The following is a 19,351-nucleotide window of genomic DNA, read 5'->3' as shown; positions in this document are numbered from 1 at the left end:
CACAGATAGAGATTGTCACGGAACAGTGTGTTTCTGTGCTCAGGCAAATGACTGGAATTATGACTCAATTTTGTTCATAATACGTGCGAGCATATTCCCCAAATAACAACAGCCAGCCACAAATTGTGGAGAAACAGATAAAACCCACCAAAGAAAAATAAGATAAAGATATATTTTACATTAATGTGTATGATTTCTTTAATAATTTAAAGCACAAACGTAGCCTAATTCATCTTAAGTAGTGCTAGTATTGCAGATCTGGATACTTAATCTTGAAAGTGGGACAATAATCATGGAAAGTGCTGCGAAATTAAAAGCTGCAAAAAAATATAATCGTGACAAATATGAGTGCATGCTGTCTGCCTAATAGAAAGATCGTCTCATTTCTAAGCAACTACGATAAGCCTGTGAATGACCCATCAAAAGGTGGAGCAAAATATATTCAGTTTAACCCAGCCTGTTAAAACCACGCACCCCACTGCGAGATCTCGTGATATTTGGGTGGTCGATCGCTCTGGTCATTGAAAACGTAGCTACATACCAAGTGGATCAGCTCAGTCGTTTTGTGGGATGTAACAGTGCATCACTTCCAAAATCCCCCACCCAAAGACAAATCAAATCACATCCCGTCAACTTCCTCCTAAAGACAAATCAATTCACATCCATACATCTCCCCCTCAAAGACAAACAATTCACATCCCTGCATCCCCCTCCCAAAGATAACTCAATTCACAGCAACTTCCTCCCAAAGAAATCAAATCACATCCTGACAACTCCCTCTCAAAGACAAAGTCAGTTCACATCCCTGTAACTTCCTCTCAAAGACAAATCAAATCGCATCCCGGCAACTCCCTCTCAAAGACAAATCAAATCACATCCTGGCAACTCCCACTCAAAGACAAACAATTCAAATCCCGGCAACTCCCTCCCAAAGACAAGTCAATTCACATCATCACCTCTCCCCTCAAAAACAAAGCAATTCACATGCCAGCAACACCCTCACAAAGACAAATCAATTCATATCCAACTCTGGCAAACTGGACGTAACATAAGAAGGAGAAAAACAGAACAATCCAAAGAATCATGAGAAGAATTACGATAATGACAAATTTCATGGCTTTTCACTGTTAAATTGGCATAAGTTTCCTATTCGTTGTCTGAGTCTGTCCTCAAAATCGATATAGCAAAAGCAAAACACTGAAACAAATTATAGAAATCACAAAATATTATACCATTCAAAATACAGCTGAAGGTCAGCGTGCCTAAAAGCGACCAACTGAATAAATTGCTTCACCGGCTGAATTTTCATACATCAACAGTAGAGCACTCACAAGATCTAACTTCAAACTGCAATGCAGCTGTAGGTTTCTATCCTTATTTGAAAATGATTCCTTATTCGAAAACAATTTTTGATGAAAAATCCAACACCACCACGGGTCAACTCTAGGTCTCAACGTGAAAATTAGAAAATTATAACACAAAGAATTTCATAACCTTGACAAACATAGGCACAGCATGGACTTAACCACACTTAACCGGACTTATGAATTAATCCCAATATCCAAATAGCACATTTTAATAGTAGACTCGCTTTTAGTAATAACAATTTAATAATCTTTTGCACGACTATCAATTTTACATTATGGTATTCATTGCAAGGTATTATATGATAAGAAGTTGAAGTACGAGTTATAATCTCACTTCTTCTTTTAACCCTTTGTTCATTAAGCCACATTTTCTCGGTAACTACATGTATCTTATTAATGTTATGATTTTCATTTTTTTTTGTTAACCCTTTGGTAATTAAAGCCATGTTTTCTCAGTAAACATCATATTAATGACGACACAGAGGGAGGCCCCAAGGAGGAAAATCCGGCATTTGATACGTCAGTTATTACGCAGACAAATTTGATGAAACTTGGTATTTATAGTATTTGTATAGCTGTATACACGACGACATTGTTAAAATGTATGGTTAGTGCGTACTTTCAAATTCAACAACAAATTTCAAATTATAAAAGAACGGCGTAGGCCTTTAATGAGATTTTTGCTTATGACTTGCACCAAGACAATATTCCACACTTTATCAGAACATATCGGAGAGGCATCCAAAGGAGAGAAATTTACAAATTTGTGCCTAAAATTCCTGAACAAAAATCACAAACACCTCAAATCCAATGTTAAGTCTTACTCCATATGAATATCACAGCGAATTCCAAACCATCTTTCACAAGAAAACAAATCTGCAACTCTGCCTCAAAATGAAAGCATGTCCAAAACCACTGGATAACAGTTAGCAATAACGAACTGAATAATTCACAAACCCTCAAAGTAACTACAACAGCATGACAAGTTTTCAGGTAACGATATACGTTCGACATATGATACGTGATCATGGGTTTATTATTTCACTGAAAGGACCGATTTGCTTTGATGCACATGAGCAATGCCTTTTGAGATTTATCTAAAGTAGTAAATGTGACTTCGATATAAAGTGCATTGATATAATTGATACACTCACCGACAATGACTATACTGGTACCTAATATAGTGCTATTTAATGCACGAAATCTGTTATTCATAACTAACTGTATACATATCAGACCTGTATTAACCCTTTGGAGCCAGAGTTTCCACAGAAATACCACCCCATGAAGCACATTTTTCGAGACGCTCTTCCCATAAGATCAAAGCAGAGTCCCCTGTGTCAAGACAAGCAAGCAAATTACCCATCATCCGGGCACGCTGGTCCATCTCTTGCATTGCAAGGGCAAACCGTATGATGTGTCACTATCTTTACACACTTATGATGTTCTTTTGTCAGCATTTAAAACTGAGATCACAGTAAAGAATAAACTCCTATGACAAACCTGACCTAAAGAGTTAAACCTTTCTCTTTTGATTGACGTCAATTAGCAAGGCAAATCAATTGTTTACTGACCCATATTGATTCAAGAAAATTTGATTGACAGGTCATTAAGTTTAATGGTTTATTTTTCAAATGATAGATGTCTCTTCAATATTCAAACATTTTGTACAAACACCAGAAAATCGTGTCAGGATATGTCGAGATTGCCTGTCAGGAATCAAGATTGGGCCTTTATAAACGGGACATTGTGGCAGGTACAGCCCTTTCCCTCCTCTATTTAACAGCCTCAGCATAATGCCGAGCAAAAATAAATATTTCCCTCTTTGTCTACAATCATAATATTAACACCAACAAAACTGCAGCCAACAAAACCCTTAATGTCCACAAACAAACTTTATTTACCTAATACAACAAATTACTTAATAATTCAGCTTTACCATTTGTTGTGTGTTTTCATAACGAGATATTCAGTGTCACGAATCAGGCAGCGGCGTCTTGTGGTCAATCTCACTGTTATTTATGACCATTCATAATTAATCATATCAGGAATAATGTTGGCGGTCATGGTCTTTGGCCATTTAGTGCCGAGTAACATGCTGAGTCCCCTGCTGTGTTAAAGACACTAACGTCAGACAACATAATATCGTCACGTTGTCGAAACGTTGTGTGTATCAGCGCCGCTTTTTATTGGAATGAACGTCATGATGTAAGTGGCAAGAATACGAACAACGTGGTGAAATTATATCGTCTGATGTTGGACCTCACATTAATTATACAACGTATGAGGAATAACTGACCAGAATCATGGTTTTGGCCATTTTTCTGTCAACTTACATTTTCTGCTGTGTCAAATGCACCAGATAACCTTTCAACAACTCTGGCTATTTCGAGCCAATTTTTTCAACGATTGCTAATTTCTTGCAACAAATGGTGCCTTGCACTGCACTGATGGCCGCCTGGTGAGGCAATGAGATCTTTTTAAATGGGGTTGTTCACCTCCCCCTTCTACCCCCCCCCCCTCCGGGACCCGCCTATCCCAATGTATATTACATATAATTCTTGGCTTTATTTAGTAATGTCAACTCCCTCAATAGTTCAAATGAATAATTGATGTTCTGCTTGCGTAGCCTTTCAGCAAACTTTTACCAATAAATTGATCATTTCTTGCAATATCTTGATTGAGGAATGATATTTGCTCGTGCATTGTGGAAGGCAAAATAGAAACAAAACTGTCGGAGACAGTTTGTCAACAAGTCGGGCAAACATGAAGTGCAAATGTGACCCGTCATGATGGCATACCAGCAAGGCTGAAAATGGAGGCCAACCTTCAGACTGACTTCCTTTCCTCAGTGTTGGGGTGCAGGTCAAATATTTCTTCTTCTTCTGCATTTGGAATTTTCGATTTACATGTACATAGTCAGTCTGTTTTCGGTAACAAAGTCAGCTGTCCTTGAGAGTCCCACCACAGAGCCCGCAGAGTTTTGTTGACAGGATGGTATCCTTTGGATGTCCTTTATATTCTTCATTAGAGAGCTGGTCTGAAGCATATGAGCTGGAGTCGGGTCTCAAGCTCCACATTCTAGTTGAGCAGATTCTCAGTTCAACTATTTACACGTATTACTTCAAAGTGCCGTGTCAAAAAATTCTTTTACTTTTATGAAATTCGTGACCACACTATTGGGGACGGGTACAAACCGCCCACCAATCCACATTCTACCAAAACTTAATGAACACTATCAACAATGTATATTTATTTAATAAACACCCGCTAGGTGTCATCAATAAGTAGTGATCCGCCGCAGATGGAGATGAGCGTAAAATAATTCGGATCAATCACGATCACCCGAAGGCGATAACCGATCAAATAAGAGTATGAATATAATTCAAAACCACATCCTCGAGAGTTAACAGTGTATGATGTTAGAAATGGATGAGCTCTTTAGAAGTAAAACATGAACAGTACAGTACAGTTGCAGTTTATTGCTTTGATAAAATTTGTGATTTGAGTCTCTGAAGAGTTTCATTTTGTTTCATTTCTTTGTGAGATTAATAATTGTGTTTACGGTCCAATTTTCATACTAATAATGGGCGTTGCCACTTTTGATCAAGTTTTGACCATCCCCACCAATTAACACGAAATATTGGTTGTTTAATGATGCTGACAGAAATGAAAAGCACTGTCTCCTCGAAGGTGTTCACTACAACCTCGATTCTAAGATTTTTCTGAGTTTGATTTCCTGGCATGTCCTCAGGATACTCCATCTTTAAAGTGGTACGCCATTCGTATTTAGTCGTGGTCCAAGAAAATAGAAATGCAGTTCTACACAATGACATAGTGCAACTGTGCTGCAACTTGGTACAAATAGTATTTGTATATCTGCCTACACAACGGCAATTTTGAAATTTGTTTAAACTTGGTATTCATACTATTTGTATATCAGTCTACACAACGGCAATGTTGAAATTTGTTTAAACTTGGTATTCATAGTATTTGTATATCAGACTACACAACGGCAATGTTGAAATTTATATTCAGTTTATATCAAAGCATTTGTAAATGTTCAAATTCAGTTACAGAATTAAAATTTTTAACAATCGACGTAGGTATTTAGAGTACACCTGCCATCTCTACTGCCATTTTGTTATCAAATTAATTTGCTTTGAGCCAATATTAGTTTTTCATTTTATTTGAATATTTTATGAACCAACGCTTGGGGACAATGAATTATTATTCCATTTGGGTTTTTTGCTTAGCAACTAGAAATTATTGGAGGAATGATATATGCTGGAGAAAATTTGAGAGCAACTACGCCAGCTCTTTGTATCTAACCAGACTATTTCCGAGAGCATTCTTTTGAGATTGTCATGTTGTGGTGTCAATTATTGCTTAAATAAATAACGCAAAAAAGTCAATCCGAAATTAAAAATGGTGAAAATATGAAATCCACCCAGAACAGGAAATATGATAAAATTGTGTTTACCCAAATATGAATCAGGTTATTATTTCCACCCACCGTGTTGACTATTGTTGACCATGCGTGGTAATAGGTTCTTCATTTGATTAAAATATTTCCTGAACCAACACTCGAGTGATAATAAATGATTCCTCCCATACGCCTATCGCCTAGCAACTTCGCTACGCTTATTGGAATGATGATATACGATCCAGCGATCATAAAACATTGCTAATGGTAGCTAAGCCTAGCTTATTGAATTAACTCTTTCCAAACAAAGATTGTTAGTCATTTATGGTAATTTCAGCAACGAAATTTTTTTCCAAGACCACCGTGCCATCTAGTCGAAAACGTCATTTTAATGTATCCGTGGCATGGGAATAGGATTGTAAGTATGGCGGATCCTACATACAGGAGAGGTTAAAACGGAGAGAATCATACCTTCTCGGTGGAGAGTGCAATGCATGCCACTTCATTGTTTTAAAGTAGAGGGCCCAATGTACAATTAGACTGAATGCTGGTGATACAAGGTGCACTTTTCAAAATCTTATAATGGCTCAAAGGCTATCAACGGAAAAATGCACGTTACATGTTAGTGCACTTGCCAAGATCTACTAGCACTACAACTTACCTTCGGATAAATCAGGGTTATGGACCAAAATGTGGTTAGAGATGATGAGAAATCTTCGATATTGCTCTCATTTCAATAATTGATGTGTATTTTTTTAGGCAACCTCAAATGAATGACATTGAATGGATTAAAGCTATAAAGTGACCTTGATATCAAGATTCATTAAAAGTAGGTATCAAAAAATTTATGAAAGGGGAGCAATATGAAAGGTGTCATAACATTGCTGACTGAACTACATGTATACTGTAAACCAGGAAATATTTGCATGCCTTTTATTTTCAAGTATACATATAATCACAAAATATATGAACACGAAAATTAAAACGGGGGTCTGTCAAACCCAAAATCAAATGTATGACAAAGTTTCAATTTCCCAAAATCACAAAATAAAATTGCCATGAGTGTTTCTTGGTTTACACATGTTACAGTAGTTCCTGACATGAAAGTAGGGAGATTGAAAGATCATAAAGACAGAATACAGAACATAGGTACACATACATATATATACACAGGTATTTATGTTACATATCAAAAGGTGCAGGAAAATTCTTCAAGATCGAGGACAACATTTTTCTTTGAATTTTTAGCTAATTTTTTACAAAAAGATCATCCCAAAGACAGATTAGGTTTAGCAAAATCATGTTCGACGGAAAACTTTTGAAACTTTTGGCCAAATTCAACAAAACGTAGGGGTCCACATACAAAAAATCTGCCAAACTTGGAAAAAAAAATTGATGTATTTTTCTGACGATGGAAAAAATTTTTCACATCATTCACAGATCTGACACACCCAGTTTGTGAAAAATAACAAAATCAGAAGTTCACAAAATCCTCAAGAAAACATTGTTACCGATCTTGAAGTTCAAAGGTCAATATGCAAATGACTTACTTCCACCGCCTCGACCATGTCAAAGTCTGGGACTGGTGGTGCACTGATGCCGCTGTCTCTGCCATCATGACTGGCGGACATTATACTCTCGGACGACTTGGAGAGTTCTTCCATGACCTCCTGGAAAGAAGGAGGATTGCATTCATAATGGAAAAAGCGTTCTGGCAGAGATGAATTGGGCGACGCTGGATAATGAATATCTGATACTAGTAATATCAAGGTTTAGCAACAATAACAAGTTCGATTCCAAGTCCAACTTCTTCTCGGTGGTTCATTTACCTCAAAATTCAGTGTATATGATGACATATCACACATGCTACCAGATGGATACCTAGTATTTCTGTAAGTATACCAATGAGCGCATGTTCTGGCCGTTTATCTTGTGACACAAAGATTTTCCAAGAACCCATCCAAGGACAAACTGCTCAGTAAGATGGAAGGCCTGAATCAAATACACAAGATTGAGATGATTCTTGGCAATCTGGGGAACTAATTCTCCAGGGTGTACGAGGGTTGCAATCACAGCCTTATTTCTTTTTTTGTCGGAATTGACCCGTTCATCATGCGGACAACCATTTTCCAGCTCTTATGAGATTATAAAATTCTGCCGCCTTTACCTGTTGCTTCATCAAAGCATGACTGATGGCGCTCTTTACCAACAATTCCGTTAAAACGTTCTGCTGCGTCTGTTTGTCCAGCTCCCCATAATGCACCTCCTTGAAATTACCCTCGTCGTCCTGTTGGAGGACTTTTATCGAGCCGTCCTGAACGTTCCATTTGCTGTCAGCGCCCTCTGTTGGCGCTTTTTTCTTGTCTTCGTCTTCTTCATAAAGGCCGGACATCGCTGGAATTGAAAAGGTCCAATGATGAACATTGAGGTGCGTCTTCCAAGGTTAAAGGAATATGGCCCGGTCCCTAAAAAATTGCCCTTGGGATTATTCTCTAAGATTACTCATCCCTGAAGATGAATTGCCCAAGAAAAATGTGAAGTGCAAAAAAATTATCTCGTGTGAGGTCAAGTTATCGCTGGATTGTCATGGCATGCAGTCTAATTGCAAAATGAAATAACGGTTTAAATCGCACGTTAAATCATGAAGATGTATTCACCAAAGACTTGTCATGAGATAGAGCTGTGATTAAGTGATAAAGCAGCCGATAGCAGGCATTCTGCATTAATGCAAGAAATTACACAGCAGCCAAACATTTTGGGGGGAAAAGTTTTAAAATAAACTTGCATATAAATTACTGTAACCAGTATTACCTATTTTTAAATGTGAAGGGTGAGCACATAACACATGTGGAGGTAAATATTATTCTGACATCAAACGAGGTCACGACAACTGTGATTATCATGTGCCAATTTATATTGACATGCAAACATTCTCGAAACGATATCAAAATGACATCAACAGGCCTCTCAATTACACCAAATACACACTTCCAAAATTAGGGGGCACCCAAATTAGAAGGGGTCAAAACGAGAAAAGAAAATTTACTTTTGTTTTTGTACTCCCTGAAGTGTATTCTAGAGGTTACAATAGTCAAATCTGCTCCTATATGCCTTTAAATGACAAAAAAAAACATCAAGCTGGCCTCATGCTTAAGCAAAAAATGCCTTTTTTGCGCGAAAAACCGATGTTCAGCACGAACGCGATGAAATCAGAGTAAAATAAGCCCAAATTGGGGAAAGCAGGGTGTGTCCCAAAAGGTGTAATTGAGAGGCCCGGCCTAATCGAGAAGTTGTCAACAAATTATACAAGCTGCAAAACTAGCATGCAAAAACATTCAAAGTCGTTGCAAACGGACAAAGACAATACTTGTATATATGATAAAATTACAAGGACAATAAAATTACAGTCTACCTTTTCAATTCAAAATATTTTCATTTTTGATACGATGAAAAAATCACACAAATTACAAAGAGACAGGGTTCAAGTCATTTTATTCAAGTGGGTGCCTCCTCTAAATATTGCTGACGTCTATTTTGTGTATCTACCATGTATAAACTGCATATAGCGGGTGTCCCAGAAAAATGTCACACGTATTGGTTTAAGTACACGTAGTACTCGGGCATTCATAGAGGGTTGCTCTGATATTTTCCAGCTCTTGATATCCTAAAATTGATCGCCGTTAAAAAGAGTGACATCTTTTCCGGGACACCCAATATTTTCTGAAGTAGGAAAGGTAAATAAAAACATGAAAATTATCAAACTCATCCGCTATACTCCTTTGAGGACTTTGAACGAGTGCCACGACCAGCTGAAATTTTAACAAAATGTTCCGATTTCGGATACTGTTATATTCGCCTGAATGAGTAGGCTACCGTAGCAGGGTCAGTCGTGCAAAATGCACAGATTTTGTTCCACCTTTTACCAACTGGGACACTGATTTGAGGTCCTCAAAGAGTATTGGCCTTACGATACATGTATAAAGGGTTCTAAATCTCTCAAGACTGCCTTGTTCCTAGGGGTTTTAGTATTACTACGTGCCATCATTTCTCGTAGCTTCTGCCCATCTTGAGTCAGAATATTGTAAACTCAGAACTATTCATGGCTATTTTTTATTTTGGGAGTTTGTGAAATTGAACTTTGGCATACTGATAATTTAACGTACAGGCAACCCCGCAACAGTAATTTGAATTAAGATTATCTTTTTCACAGCCTTTTACTTTTGCGAATATCTATAAATGTGTAAAGCAAAAATAAACGGCACACAAAAATGTCCTGGTTTACAGTACATTTCACCACTCAAACTCAGCAGTGGTTTCTTGGTTTGTGATAGAAATAACCCTGGGAACAAGGTTGCTACAGTCATGGTCAAGAGTAACTTTTTTCCCTGCGTATCTTCATGCATTCTGGCATCTTATTCACAAGTGAGGAATCCCACAACACTGGAGTCTTTATTTGTAAGACTCTGCACAACATTCAACCAAATTCGTCCTATAAATGCATTCGACCAAGTCAGACTGGCCAAGTCATGCACGAAACTATACTGCTGAGACATACTCAAGTCGCACCGATTTAAGATCAGTTGATAAATTACTCCGAAATGAATACAAAGGCCAGGACGAAAGATGACCTCATAACCATCGGACATCTTGATGTCACCAACACAATATCTATAGAAATGGAACATGTTGAATGGCATCGAACGACCATGTGCAAACAACCTGTCTTAGATTAGTCAATCTTGAGTGTTTCAAAACCATGTGTTGTGTAAATTAATGGAAGTTACTCTTGACCAGTCGAGTAACGAACGTGTGACATGCAATCCACTCTTTTTTATAACAAAATATGTACAAACGGTTACCTTCACTCAATAATGTTAGCAAATGATCATGAGGCAAAACTAGCCGCGTTTCTCGGGGGCAAGCATGAAAAGGGGCTAAAACAGGAAGGAAGAGGTTAGAGATCGAACGTCAAAGGTCAAAGGTGCCATGCTTTCTCAACCATCAATGATTCAGACAAATTCTAACAGGGTTTTTTACATCAGCCAAAACTACATCGAGGACGTGATTAACATTGTGTGAACAAAATTTCCAGATTTTGTATTTGGTTACGCATGCACATGAATATATAATATATAACTTAAATGTTGGAAGGATGGCATCTTCGACACTCTCAAAGGGTTACAACAAGCAGCAGAACTTACGGGATATAATAGGGACCATGCGATAGGGATCAAATAATTTGACTAAAACACAAAAAGATTGACTACCATCAATAATACGGTAACCTTCCTAAAAGGAGGCTGATAGCAGGTAAACTTGTGTCCATATTGAAAAAAAAATACTAGCTCCATTATTGGATTCTGGATGGACTAGTCGGGATATGTAAAAACAGATACAGAAAAAGACAGAAGGGACTGAAGCACTTTTATGGCAATTCTCGAGAGTTCTCTACAGTCCTTCAAAATTCTGGCGTAAACTATCGACTGCCACTAAAAAAAGATTCGATTTAGCTAATTTACAGATCTCCTACACGTAGGATCAATACACAGTTGGAGTAGGTTACTGCTTTAGGTGACAAAGCTTATCTTTGATATTTATCGAAAAATGCTTGTCAGTGGAGGTCATGACAGATGCCTCCAACCTGCTATTATTAAAGAAACATGATTAAACCTATGAAGTTTTTTAATCAAATGACACTTTTATTGAGTGTTTACTTGGCAATAGCAGGTCATTACGAGCCTATTTTATGGATATTCCAAAGCTTTTTTTTAATTTTGATATCATTGATCATACAGGAACCAACTCCGACCTTTTTTTCTTCAAAAGATAATGTACATATTCACGACAGTGTTCTACTCGGCGATTTTTCTACCTTGGTCATTGAGAGCAAAGGCAATATCAGTTATTTCTTTCTTATCGTCCCCAAGTTCTAACGATTGAGAAGCTGTGAAAAAATAAGGTTAGCACATAGAAAGGCAGAACTTTTTAGAACGTTTGAAACACTTTCAGCGCCAGAGGTTTATTAAGCGAATTAATTCAGGGCCTTATACCCCCCCCCCCCCGAGAACAAATCTATCAGAGATGACCGTCATCTTGTTTCACCCATAAGTATCCAGGTGCAGAAACAGGGGGGGGGGGCAGAAAACAGACGTATATCTACGTCGGCTGGTGTTGAACATGTCACACTGATTGTCAGACGTACATCTACGTTGCTTGGCACTGAAAGTGTTAATCACTTGAAGAGGGTAGGTTGATGAACATTTAATTTGTCCTGTTATATAAGACCGCAAAATGATGACATCATGTCGGTTCAACTCTGCCGACACATTACATTACATCATTTTGGTATATGACGTCATTTGGCATATGACATCGCAAAGTACAGAGTCGCACTTAAAATTAACTGAAATTAGCCTACCTGAGTCAGCTGACCTTGGCCTCGCCCAAAAAAATGTGTACCCGGATAAACTGCCCGGGGACATCAGCATGTGGCGCATTATGCGGTACGGCGCCGGATATCGGGATAAATCCTCGTTGATGTGAGATTTGACATGCGGCAGAAAGACGTTGGATTGCTGCAGACTCTTTTCGTTCAAATAACCTAGCAACGACATCAGATTGAGGAAGAAATTATAATTAAATCAAGACAATCATGACAATAGGAACACACAAGGCTATTATGAAAGTGCTTGTTAAAATTCCCTCTACTTTATTTTTTAAAACTATCATCATTAAACTCTACTAAACCTCAGAGTAGATCCCCTAACTCTGAAAACCCCCTGCATGCAACTAAGCAATGTTAATTTTCACGGACGGGGTTAGCAAAACATCTAAAGACTGAATGATGACATTATAAACGTTTTGTATTCCCTAGAGTATGAACAAATTCCCTAGAGTATAAACATTACGAAGAGCGTTTTTTAAAACTGAAGAGAGGCGCTTTATCCAGGAACAGAAGGAGATGGACCAGCTAATGGAGGAGAAGTTCGAGGCCCTTCAGGCGGAGGTGCGTCGTAAGGAAAGTTCTATCCAGGAGTGAGTGAGAAATTATTAACTCCGGATGGAATTCAGGGCGTGGAGTGGTGTTGAAGCCAGATTTTTCGGTGCCACCGACGGGCTTCAGACCAACACTTACACATCAACCTCCGGATTTTTATGCTTCGAGAGGAATTAAATTGGAGGATGGACAGCGGAGCCAGGTTGAGACTCCTGGTGGAGGGGCTAGGAACCGTGAGGAAAATTGGGAGCGCAAGCTAACCATGAGGAGCTATGGCCCAACTCCATTGCCAGGACAAGGCAGCCTAGGACCTCCCATCATTAACCAACCGGTGGCTTACAGTTTATATCAGCGCTGGGGACAGCACCAGTCTCCACAGTCGGGATACGGCCAGGAACCTCACAGAGTACCCAGCTGGCAAGGGGAGAATGGAAACCGTCAGTATAGTCAACAGAGCTACAGCTCGAATCAAGCTGGGGAACGTCACCAGACTCCACAGCCTAGGTACAATCGGGTTCCAAGTCGGGATACTCCCAGCCGACAAGGGGAGAATGACAGGAGGAGAGATTTTCCAGATCGGGGTGGCAACTCAACCTATATAGCTCGGGGCCGCCAGCTCATTGCTGAGGATGACCTCAGACGGGAAAGCAACCCACGGCGTCGACCGAGTAACCATGGGAATTCTGAGTCAGAGGATTCCGATTCAGACAGAAGGTCCTTACCAAGTCACTCCCGCGCTCAAAGGGGGAGCAAGTCACCCGCCAACGTCATCAACTGGATCGCATCAGTGGAAACTGGGGGTATCGGGGGGGGGGGGGGGAGGGGGGATTCAGACTCAGGAGAAGATGATGAGATGGTCCCTAGGCGACAGAGTTCGCGGAGTCGTAGGAAGACTCCGGCACGCGGGGAAGAGGTAAAGGACAACGTCGGGGGGACCCGGCAGATTCCCGTTCAGATGAAGATGGAGAGTATGCACCTCGGCGCCATCGTCCGCGAAACTGCAGTTAGTCGTCAAGCAGACTGAAAATGATCACGTTTTCGGGGAAGGAAAGAACTCGGAAGGGTTCATCTTTCAATTTGAAAGAACTGCAGCTCGCCATGGATGGTCTAGCACCAAAAAAGGTTCGAGGTTGATTGATTGTTTGACAAACCGAGCCCTAGTGTATGCGGTGAAGTTGAACCTCACGGAGTATCGCGACCTTGTCCGCTGCCTCGAGAGACGTTTTGATGTGAAGGACCCGCCATCCGTCGCCCGGAGGAAAGTGATGACAGTGAGACAGAAAGAGGAGGAATCGCTGGAGGAATTCTCGCAGCGAGTTTATTTCCTGGCTGTGGACGCTCACCCAGAGGCGAGACAAAGGAGAGTAGACAGTAGAAGCGTTTTTACGAGGTTGCAAGGAAAAACATGCAGCGGAGGTTTTCTTGGATAAAGAGCCTCAGAACGTTGAACAGGCGTTGAAATGTATGAAGTCCGCCATTGCAAATCGCAAAGCCCTGTTTGATTCCGCCTCAAAACCTGTAATGACCAGCAGACGAGTTCGCTTCCCGGAGGAATCTGAGGAGGACGACCAGGTTGGAATACGACAAGTCAGAGCTGTTACGCCGAAGGTTTTTTTCGGTCAACACAAATGTGACCAAAAATGTTCAGAAGGTCAAAACCTTTATTTCTAAGAGTGTGCATTACCTTTGGCAGTTAGCTTTGAAAGGAAGTTCTCATCAACAGATCGTGACCAGTTTGCCAAGTATCGTTTGGGTGAATAGCCAGGGCGGATGAACCTGTAGCGATCTCGATGACGGTCGTGGACAAATTTGAGGTAGACTCGGTCAGAATCGTCGGAGGACTGGAATAAGAAAAATATCAGTCATTTTCAGAGTAGCACCAAGTTGGTCTGTGCTTAAACTTTCCTATGCCCGTACCTTGCCTGAAACCGTTTTTCGGGACACTAACTATACAGACAAATTTCTGTTAGTAGCATATGCTAAGAAGAGGCCAAGGGCTACGTTTATGCACAAGAGTTTCATCTGGAAAGGACAACGATATCAGTTGGACGCCAAAATCAATAGGCCTACACCTCTGCGCTTGTAAACTTACATGGCTCCCATATGATAGAATCTTCTTGGCGAAATCTTCAACAGTGTTTAGATCCAGATCGTCCAATGACGTCGACATCTTGGATTGTGTGCCCGTGTACGCTTTATTCTTCCGTCGTTTCTGCGCCATATCTTCTGAGAACAGTAATAGTGCCCCCTTTCGGGTGGTGAATGTCTTCGGTAGGTGTGCTTCTTGGACATTTTTTGGGCTGCCCCTGAAGCTGCGGGGAGTTTCGCTGAATGCAACTTTTGTGGCTGGAAGAATGGGAGGGAGGTAGAGGCGGGTTGGATCATCGACCCAGTTGAAGTAGTCCTGAAAAGAAAGATGGATGACCAAATAATAACCTTTTTTTTAAATCTCGAGAGAAGATTCATCATAAACCCTTAGCTAAAGTAACTTCAGACAGAAGAGGTACCATCAGAAAGTGCTGATCGTGCGTTTTCTAACGACCGGTTTTGTTTGTAAGTTTGGACCCGTCATTTCCAGACAATATCATATGTGGCCTGTAAATTTTCCACAGAAGAGTTCAGATTAAAAGCCAGTCTGAAAGAATTGAGATAGCTATGGTTAAATGAAGCTGACCTTGCTCCGGATCTGAAGACCAAATTAAGTGTGTCATTGCAAACCGGCAAAATCCTACTAAAACTTCAGTAATAAGACATCACTTTTGAATGCATAAACCACTGGAGTCTCAGCAGAAAACTCAGGAAAAGACCTGAAGTTGATTCAGTAGCTCTTGCATTTGACTTTTATAATATTATCCAATAAACTTGAGAAAGTTCAGTAGAACCTCACCCTCGGAAAATAGAGAGGTCTCCTGATTATAGAGAGGTCAAATTGAATAACAACAACCGGTTTGTGTCCAAAGCTAGTGTCCTAGATAGGGAGGATGTCCTTAATAGAGTTGTCCGTTAAGGGAGGTTCACTGTAATTAGCTAGCTTTCAAAACATCTCTGGGTTTATCTTCTATAATTTTGCCCTTGTAAAAAACGCTGCCTAACATACATGATATACTGCCTATTTTAACTCATCAGAAACAAACGTCGATAATACCATTAGTCTGAGACTGCTTTTCATACCACCGCCAAACACAACGCAAGCTCTTTATCTACAGTTTATTGTAAACCAATAATACCGGATCTACATTAACGAATTTCCTGAACGGAATATTAACCGCCTGTTGTCAAGGCAGCCGCCACTTTATTAACGGAGGACACATGTTGCTAAATTGCCAGTGGTGACGATTTACGACAAAGAAGGGGTTCCGTAAATTGCTTTGATTTTTGCACCTTGAAATTGCGTCCAATTATTCATTACCGTGGTCATGTTTACTTCAAGAAAGCGGTCGTTTTATGCGTTATAGAATATGGTCTGATTGGGTTTGGTACGAATTATATTCATGAAAACGATACTAAACTGCTGAATTGTAAGACATTGCTTTTATATTAGTTCCCAGTCGTTATAATACGGTTGAATATGTAGTGAAAATCTGGCTTATCGACACGTGTCATCTGGTAGGTATAATGATACTTACATGATTAGGAATTCGAGGGCTATAAAATTCTGTTGACTGGACAGATTGGGAAATTTCCCTATTGTCTACGTTACTACTTGATACAGATTGGGAAATTACCCTAGATTTTTTTATCTGTCTACATTGCCATTATACAAATTTGGAAATTTCCCTATCTGTCTACATTGCCATTATACAGATTTGGAAATTTCCCTATCTGTCTACATTGACATTATACAGATTTGGAAATTTCCCTATCTGTCTACATTGCCATTATACAGATTTGGAAATTTCCGTCTACATTGACATTATAGAGATTTGGAAATTTCCCTATCTGTCTACATTGCCGTTATACAGATTTGGAAATTTCCCTATCTGTCTACATTGACATTATAGAGATTTGGAAAGTTCCCTATCTGTCTACATTGACATTATAGAGATTTGGAAAGTTCCCTATCTGTCTACATTGCCATTATACAGATTTGGAAAGTTCCCTATCTGTCTACATTGACCTTATTGGGTTAATCATCTCAATTCCAAAACACTTTTGTGTAGATCGTTTTGTATTTCCTTGCATACACGATTCGTCAACATCAAGTTTACATGAGAAAGTCACTGAAGGATAACTAATATATATATTTGAGTAAAAACCATGCAGTTATGGCAGGAGGTCATCCCTAGCATGGACCAATAAGCCCATTTAATTTCAATCAACTGGCGCAAGTGTCTGCGATCTACTTGAACGGTACTGAAAGAAATTCTCAGCTCAGTGACCACCAGATTATCTCAAGAAACCCTGAAGAGATATGACAGAATTTACAGAATTACGTGTGCAAACTGTAGGAAATCAGGGTGTCCTTTGGGGAGGTTACGTAGTAAAAGCTTATCATATATGTCATACATGCTGGAAGGTCAGATTCTATAGGTATGTTATTTTAGGCTGCGCTCTACGTAAAGTTAACAATCTTTCTCTTTACTCCTGTGTTTAGTTATTTGAGCATTAAAATAGGGCCTAGTTATTAAGACTGGCGTTAACCACACATGTGGGTGCCATTGGTGGCAGTGGGGGGTGTAAAAAATAATCGTGGTATTACTTTGTTTTGGCTATGGAATTGTCTGCATCTCTCTTCATGCGGTCTGGCCTCCCATGGAGTAAGGAATTCAGTACCTTGCCCCAGTAAGGCATATTATTTCATATGGTTCAAGTTTGAAGTTTTCTTCTTAAAGGCCTACGCCATTTGAAATTTTTTTGAATGAAGATCAAGCTCAGTGAAGCGTTGAGGTGAAGCGTTTCAGCCAACCTTTTACATTTTCTAGGGCGGAGAAACCGACATCAAGACAATTTTCACATCGATCCAATTTAAAACTTATAACTTGAAAAAGTGCTTACCGCTGGTTCTAACTTGACTTCCACCTTTTCATGTCCATTCCTTTGTACCTCTCCAACCCCTCGGCTCAGCAACGACAGATTTAACGTTCCAGATCCAGCCATAGTTTAGTCGAACAGATAATCCACCAGAGAGTATTCCAGAGTTAATTTTGGGAGGTCGACAAACTAAGGCACTTTTACAAATCAACTTCCAAATTCCCAACTTTGAAAAATTCAATAAAGTACCAATTTTGGAATTGTGTAGTAAAAAGTCGGGGGAACTTACAGGAGTAACGTACGCTGCAGCGTAACTTACACAGACATGTAAATACACATTTAGATAATCCTGTGTATACACTTCCATACACTAAGTGTTAGATTCCTATGCATTTAAATTGTATACCAATCATGAAAAAGGCCTATAAGCTAATACAATGTATACCACTACCATTGGCCTACCAGCAGAAGCAGTAGTGTGTAGTAGGCCTAAACGGTACGAATAATTCTTGGTGAAAAGAACTTTGCGACTGGCGAAAATAAAATGAGTGGTCAATCACATTACTTTAAGAAACATCGATCCGATGATAAAGTTACATTCAGAAAGTTGATAATGTTAACCCATTTCGTTCCGAGAAAGAAAGAAATCCCCGGCCACTATCTTCTCCAAATAACTAACTGTCATTAGCTCTCAAATAACGCGATAACGATCAAGTGACACTCAGAAATGATCACAACAGGTTTTGAAAATCCTTCAATACGAGAGAAAAATCAATCAAAGTTGTTGAAGCTATCCTACGGTTTCGTTTTAATACAAAGCGTTCCACTTATTGATTTATAGTATGAAGTGAACTTTCCCCTGCTGCGGCCGCCATGTTGTTTACGTGTTGCTAGCGCAGAATGACGTCACTGGCTTCCGCGGGAAATCAGGAGGCGGGTATGGATGCCTATAGAGTCCCTTTAAAAGGGAACTGCATTGATTGAGTTTGTAAGTGTTCACCATCATAAATAGCAGTGATTAGAGAGGCAAAGTGACAGGACTCGTGTGTTTAGATTGTATGGCCTACCGTGGTAGAATTTGGACTAAAGTTTGGTTTCAGTCTCTGGGAAATTAGCATCCTACTGTTATCAGGTGTGTTTGTTACCCATGGTTCACTTTCCATACAATACACAGTAAGCTTGTGTGACCATGGTTTTTCGATAGGGGGAAAGACAAACATAGGAAAAAATTTTAATCTGTCTCTCAGTGTTCCCAAACAATGAAGGGAAACACTCAAAAAACCATTACACCAGTGTTGGTGTACTTAAGTGCCCGTACAGGGTGAGTGTTTGGCTGGTGTACCAATCTTAGAAACGTGAGGACAATATTACAACTAATTTCAGTTTTCTATGCGGCAAATATCAGAGCTCTTACTAATGTCCCCTGACGGAAAAAAAAGAGTCTTACCGGAAATTAATACACCATTGCCAAATTCAGACAGAGGGCACAACCATCCCAAACTGCATGGTTCTAGGTGCTTTATTGCAAAAGATCACAGAAAAATCTTTGCTTTAAGGTAAATTTCCGGGGAAGAAGAATGCGGAATCGTC

At 39.6% G+C, this 19,351-nt stretch overlaps 1 protein-coding gene across 13 annotated transcripts in view; it reads right to left on the bottom strand.

Moving 5' to 3' along the window:
- The window catches only part of LOC135499975 (uncharacterized protein KIAA2012 homolog), a 61,661-nt gene extending 43,046 nt beyond the window's left edge, over positions 1-18,615 (bottom strand). For 5 of the 13 annotated variants that reach the window (XM_064791054.1, XM_064791053.1, XM_064791057.1 and 2 more), the window contains exons 1-7: positions 17,786-18,615; positions 14,883-15,194; positions 14,475-14,631; positions 12,212-12,394; positions 11,666-11,737; positions 7,961-8,187; positions 7,344-7,463 (exon numbers count right to left, since the gene is read on the bottom strand). In XM_064791054.1, coding sequence (XP_064647124.1) covers positions 7,344-7,463; positions 7,961-8,187; positions 11,666-11,737; positions 12,212-12,394; positions 14,475-14,631; positions 14,883-15,194; positions 17,786-17,887 — 1,173 coding nt within the window. In that variant the 5' untranslated portion in view covers positions 17,888-18,615. Of the gene's footprint in view, positions 1-2,167; positions 2,368-7,343; positions 7,464-7,960; positions 8,188-11,665; positions 11,738-12,211; positions 12,395-14,474; positions 14,632-14,882; positions 15,195-17,785 lie in introns of those variants that run through there. The other 8 variants (XM_064791063.1, XM_064791064.1, XM_064791065.1 and 5 more) reach the window with 4 other exon arrangements.
- Between the last annotated feature and the right edge of the window lie 736 nt (positions 18,616-19,351).

This window comes from Lineus longissimus, chromosome 15 (assembly GCF_910592395.1).
Source record: "Lineus longissimus chromosome 15, tnLinLong1.2, whole genome shotgun sequence".
NCBI classification, from domain to species: domain Eukaryota; kingdom Metazoa; phylum Nemertea; class Pilidiophora; order Heteronemertea; family Lineidae; genus Lineus; species Lineus longissimus.
This window is presented reverse-complemented; position numbering and strand designations above follow the sequence as displayed.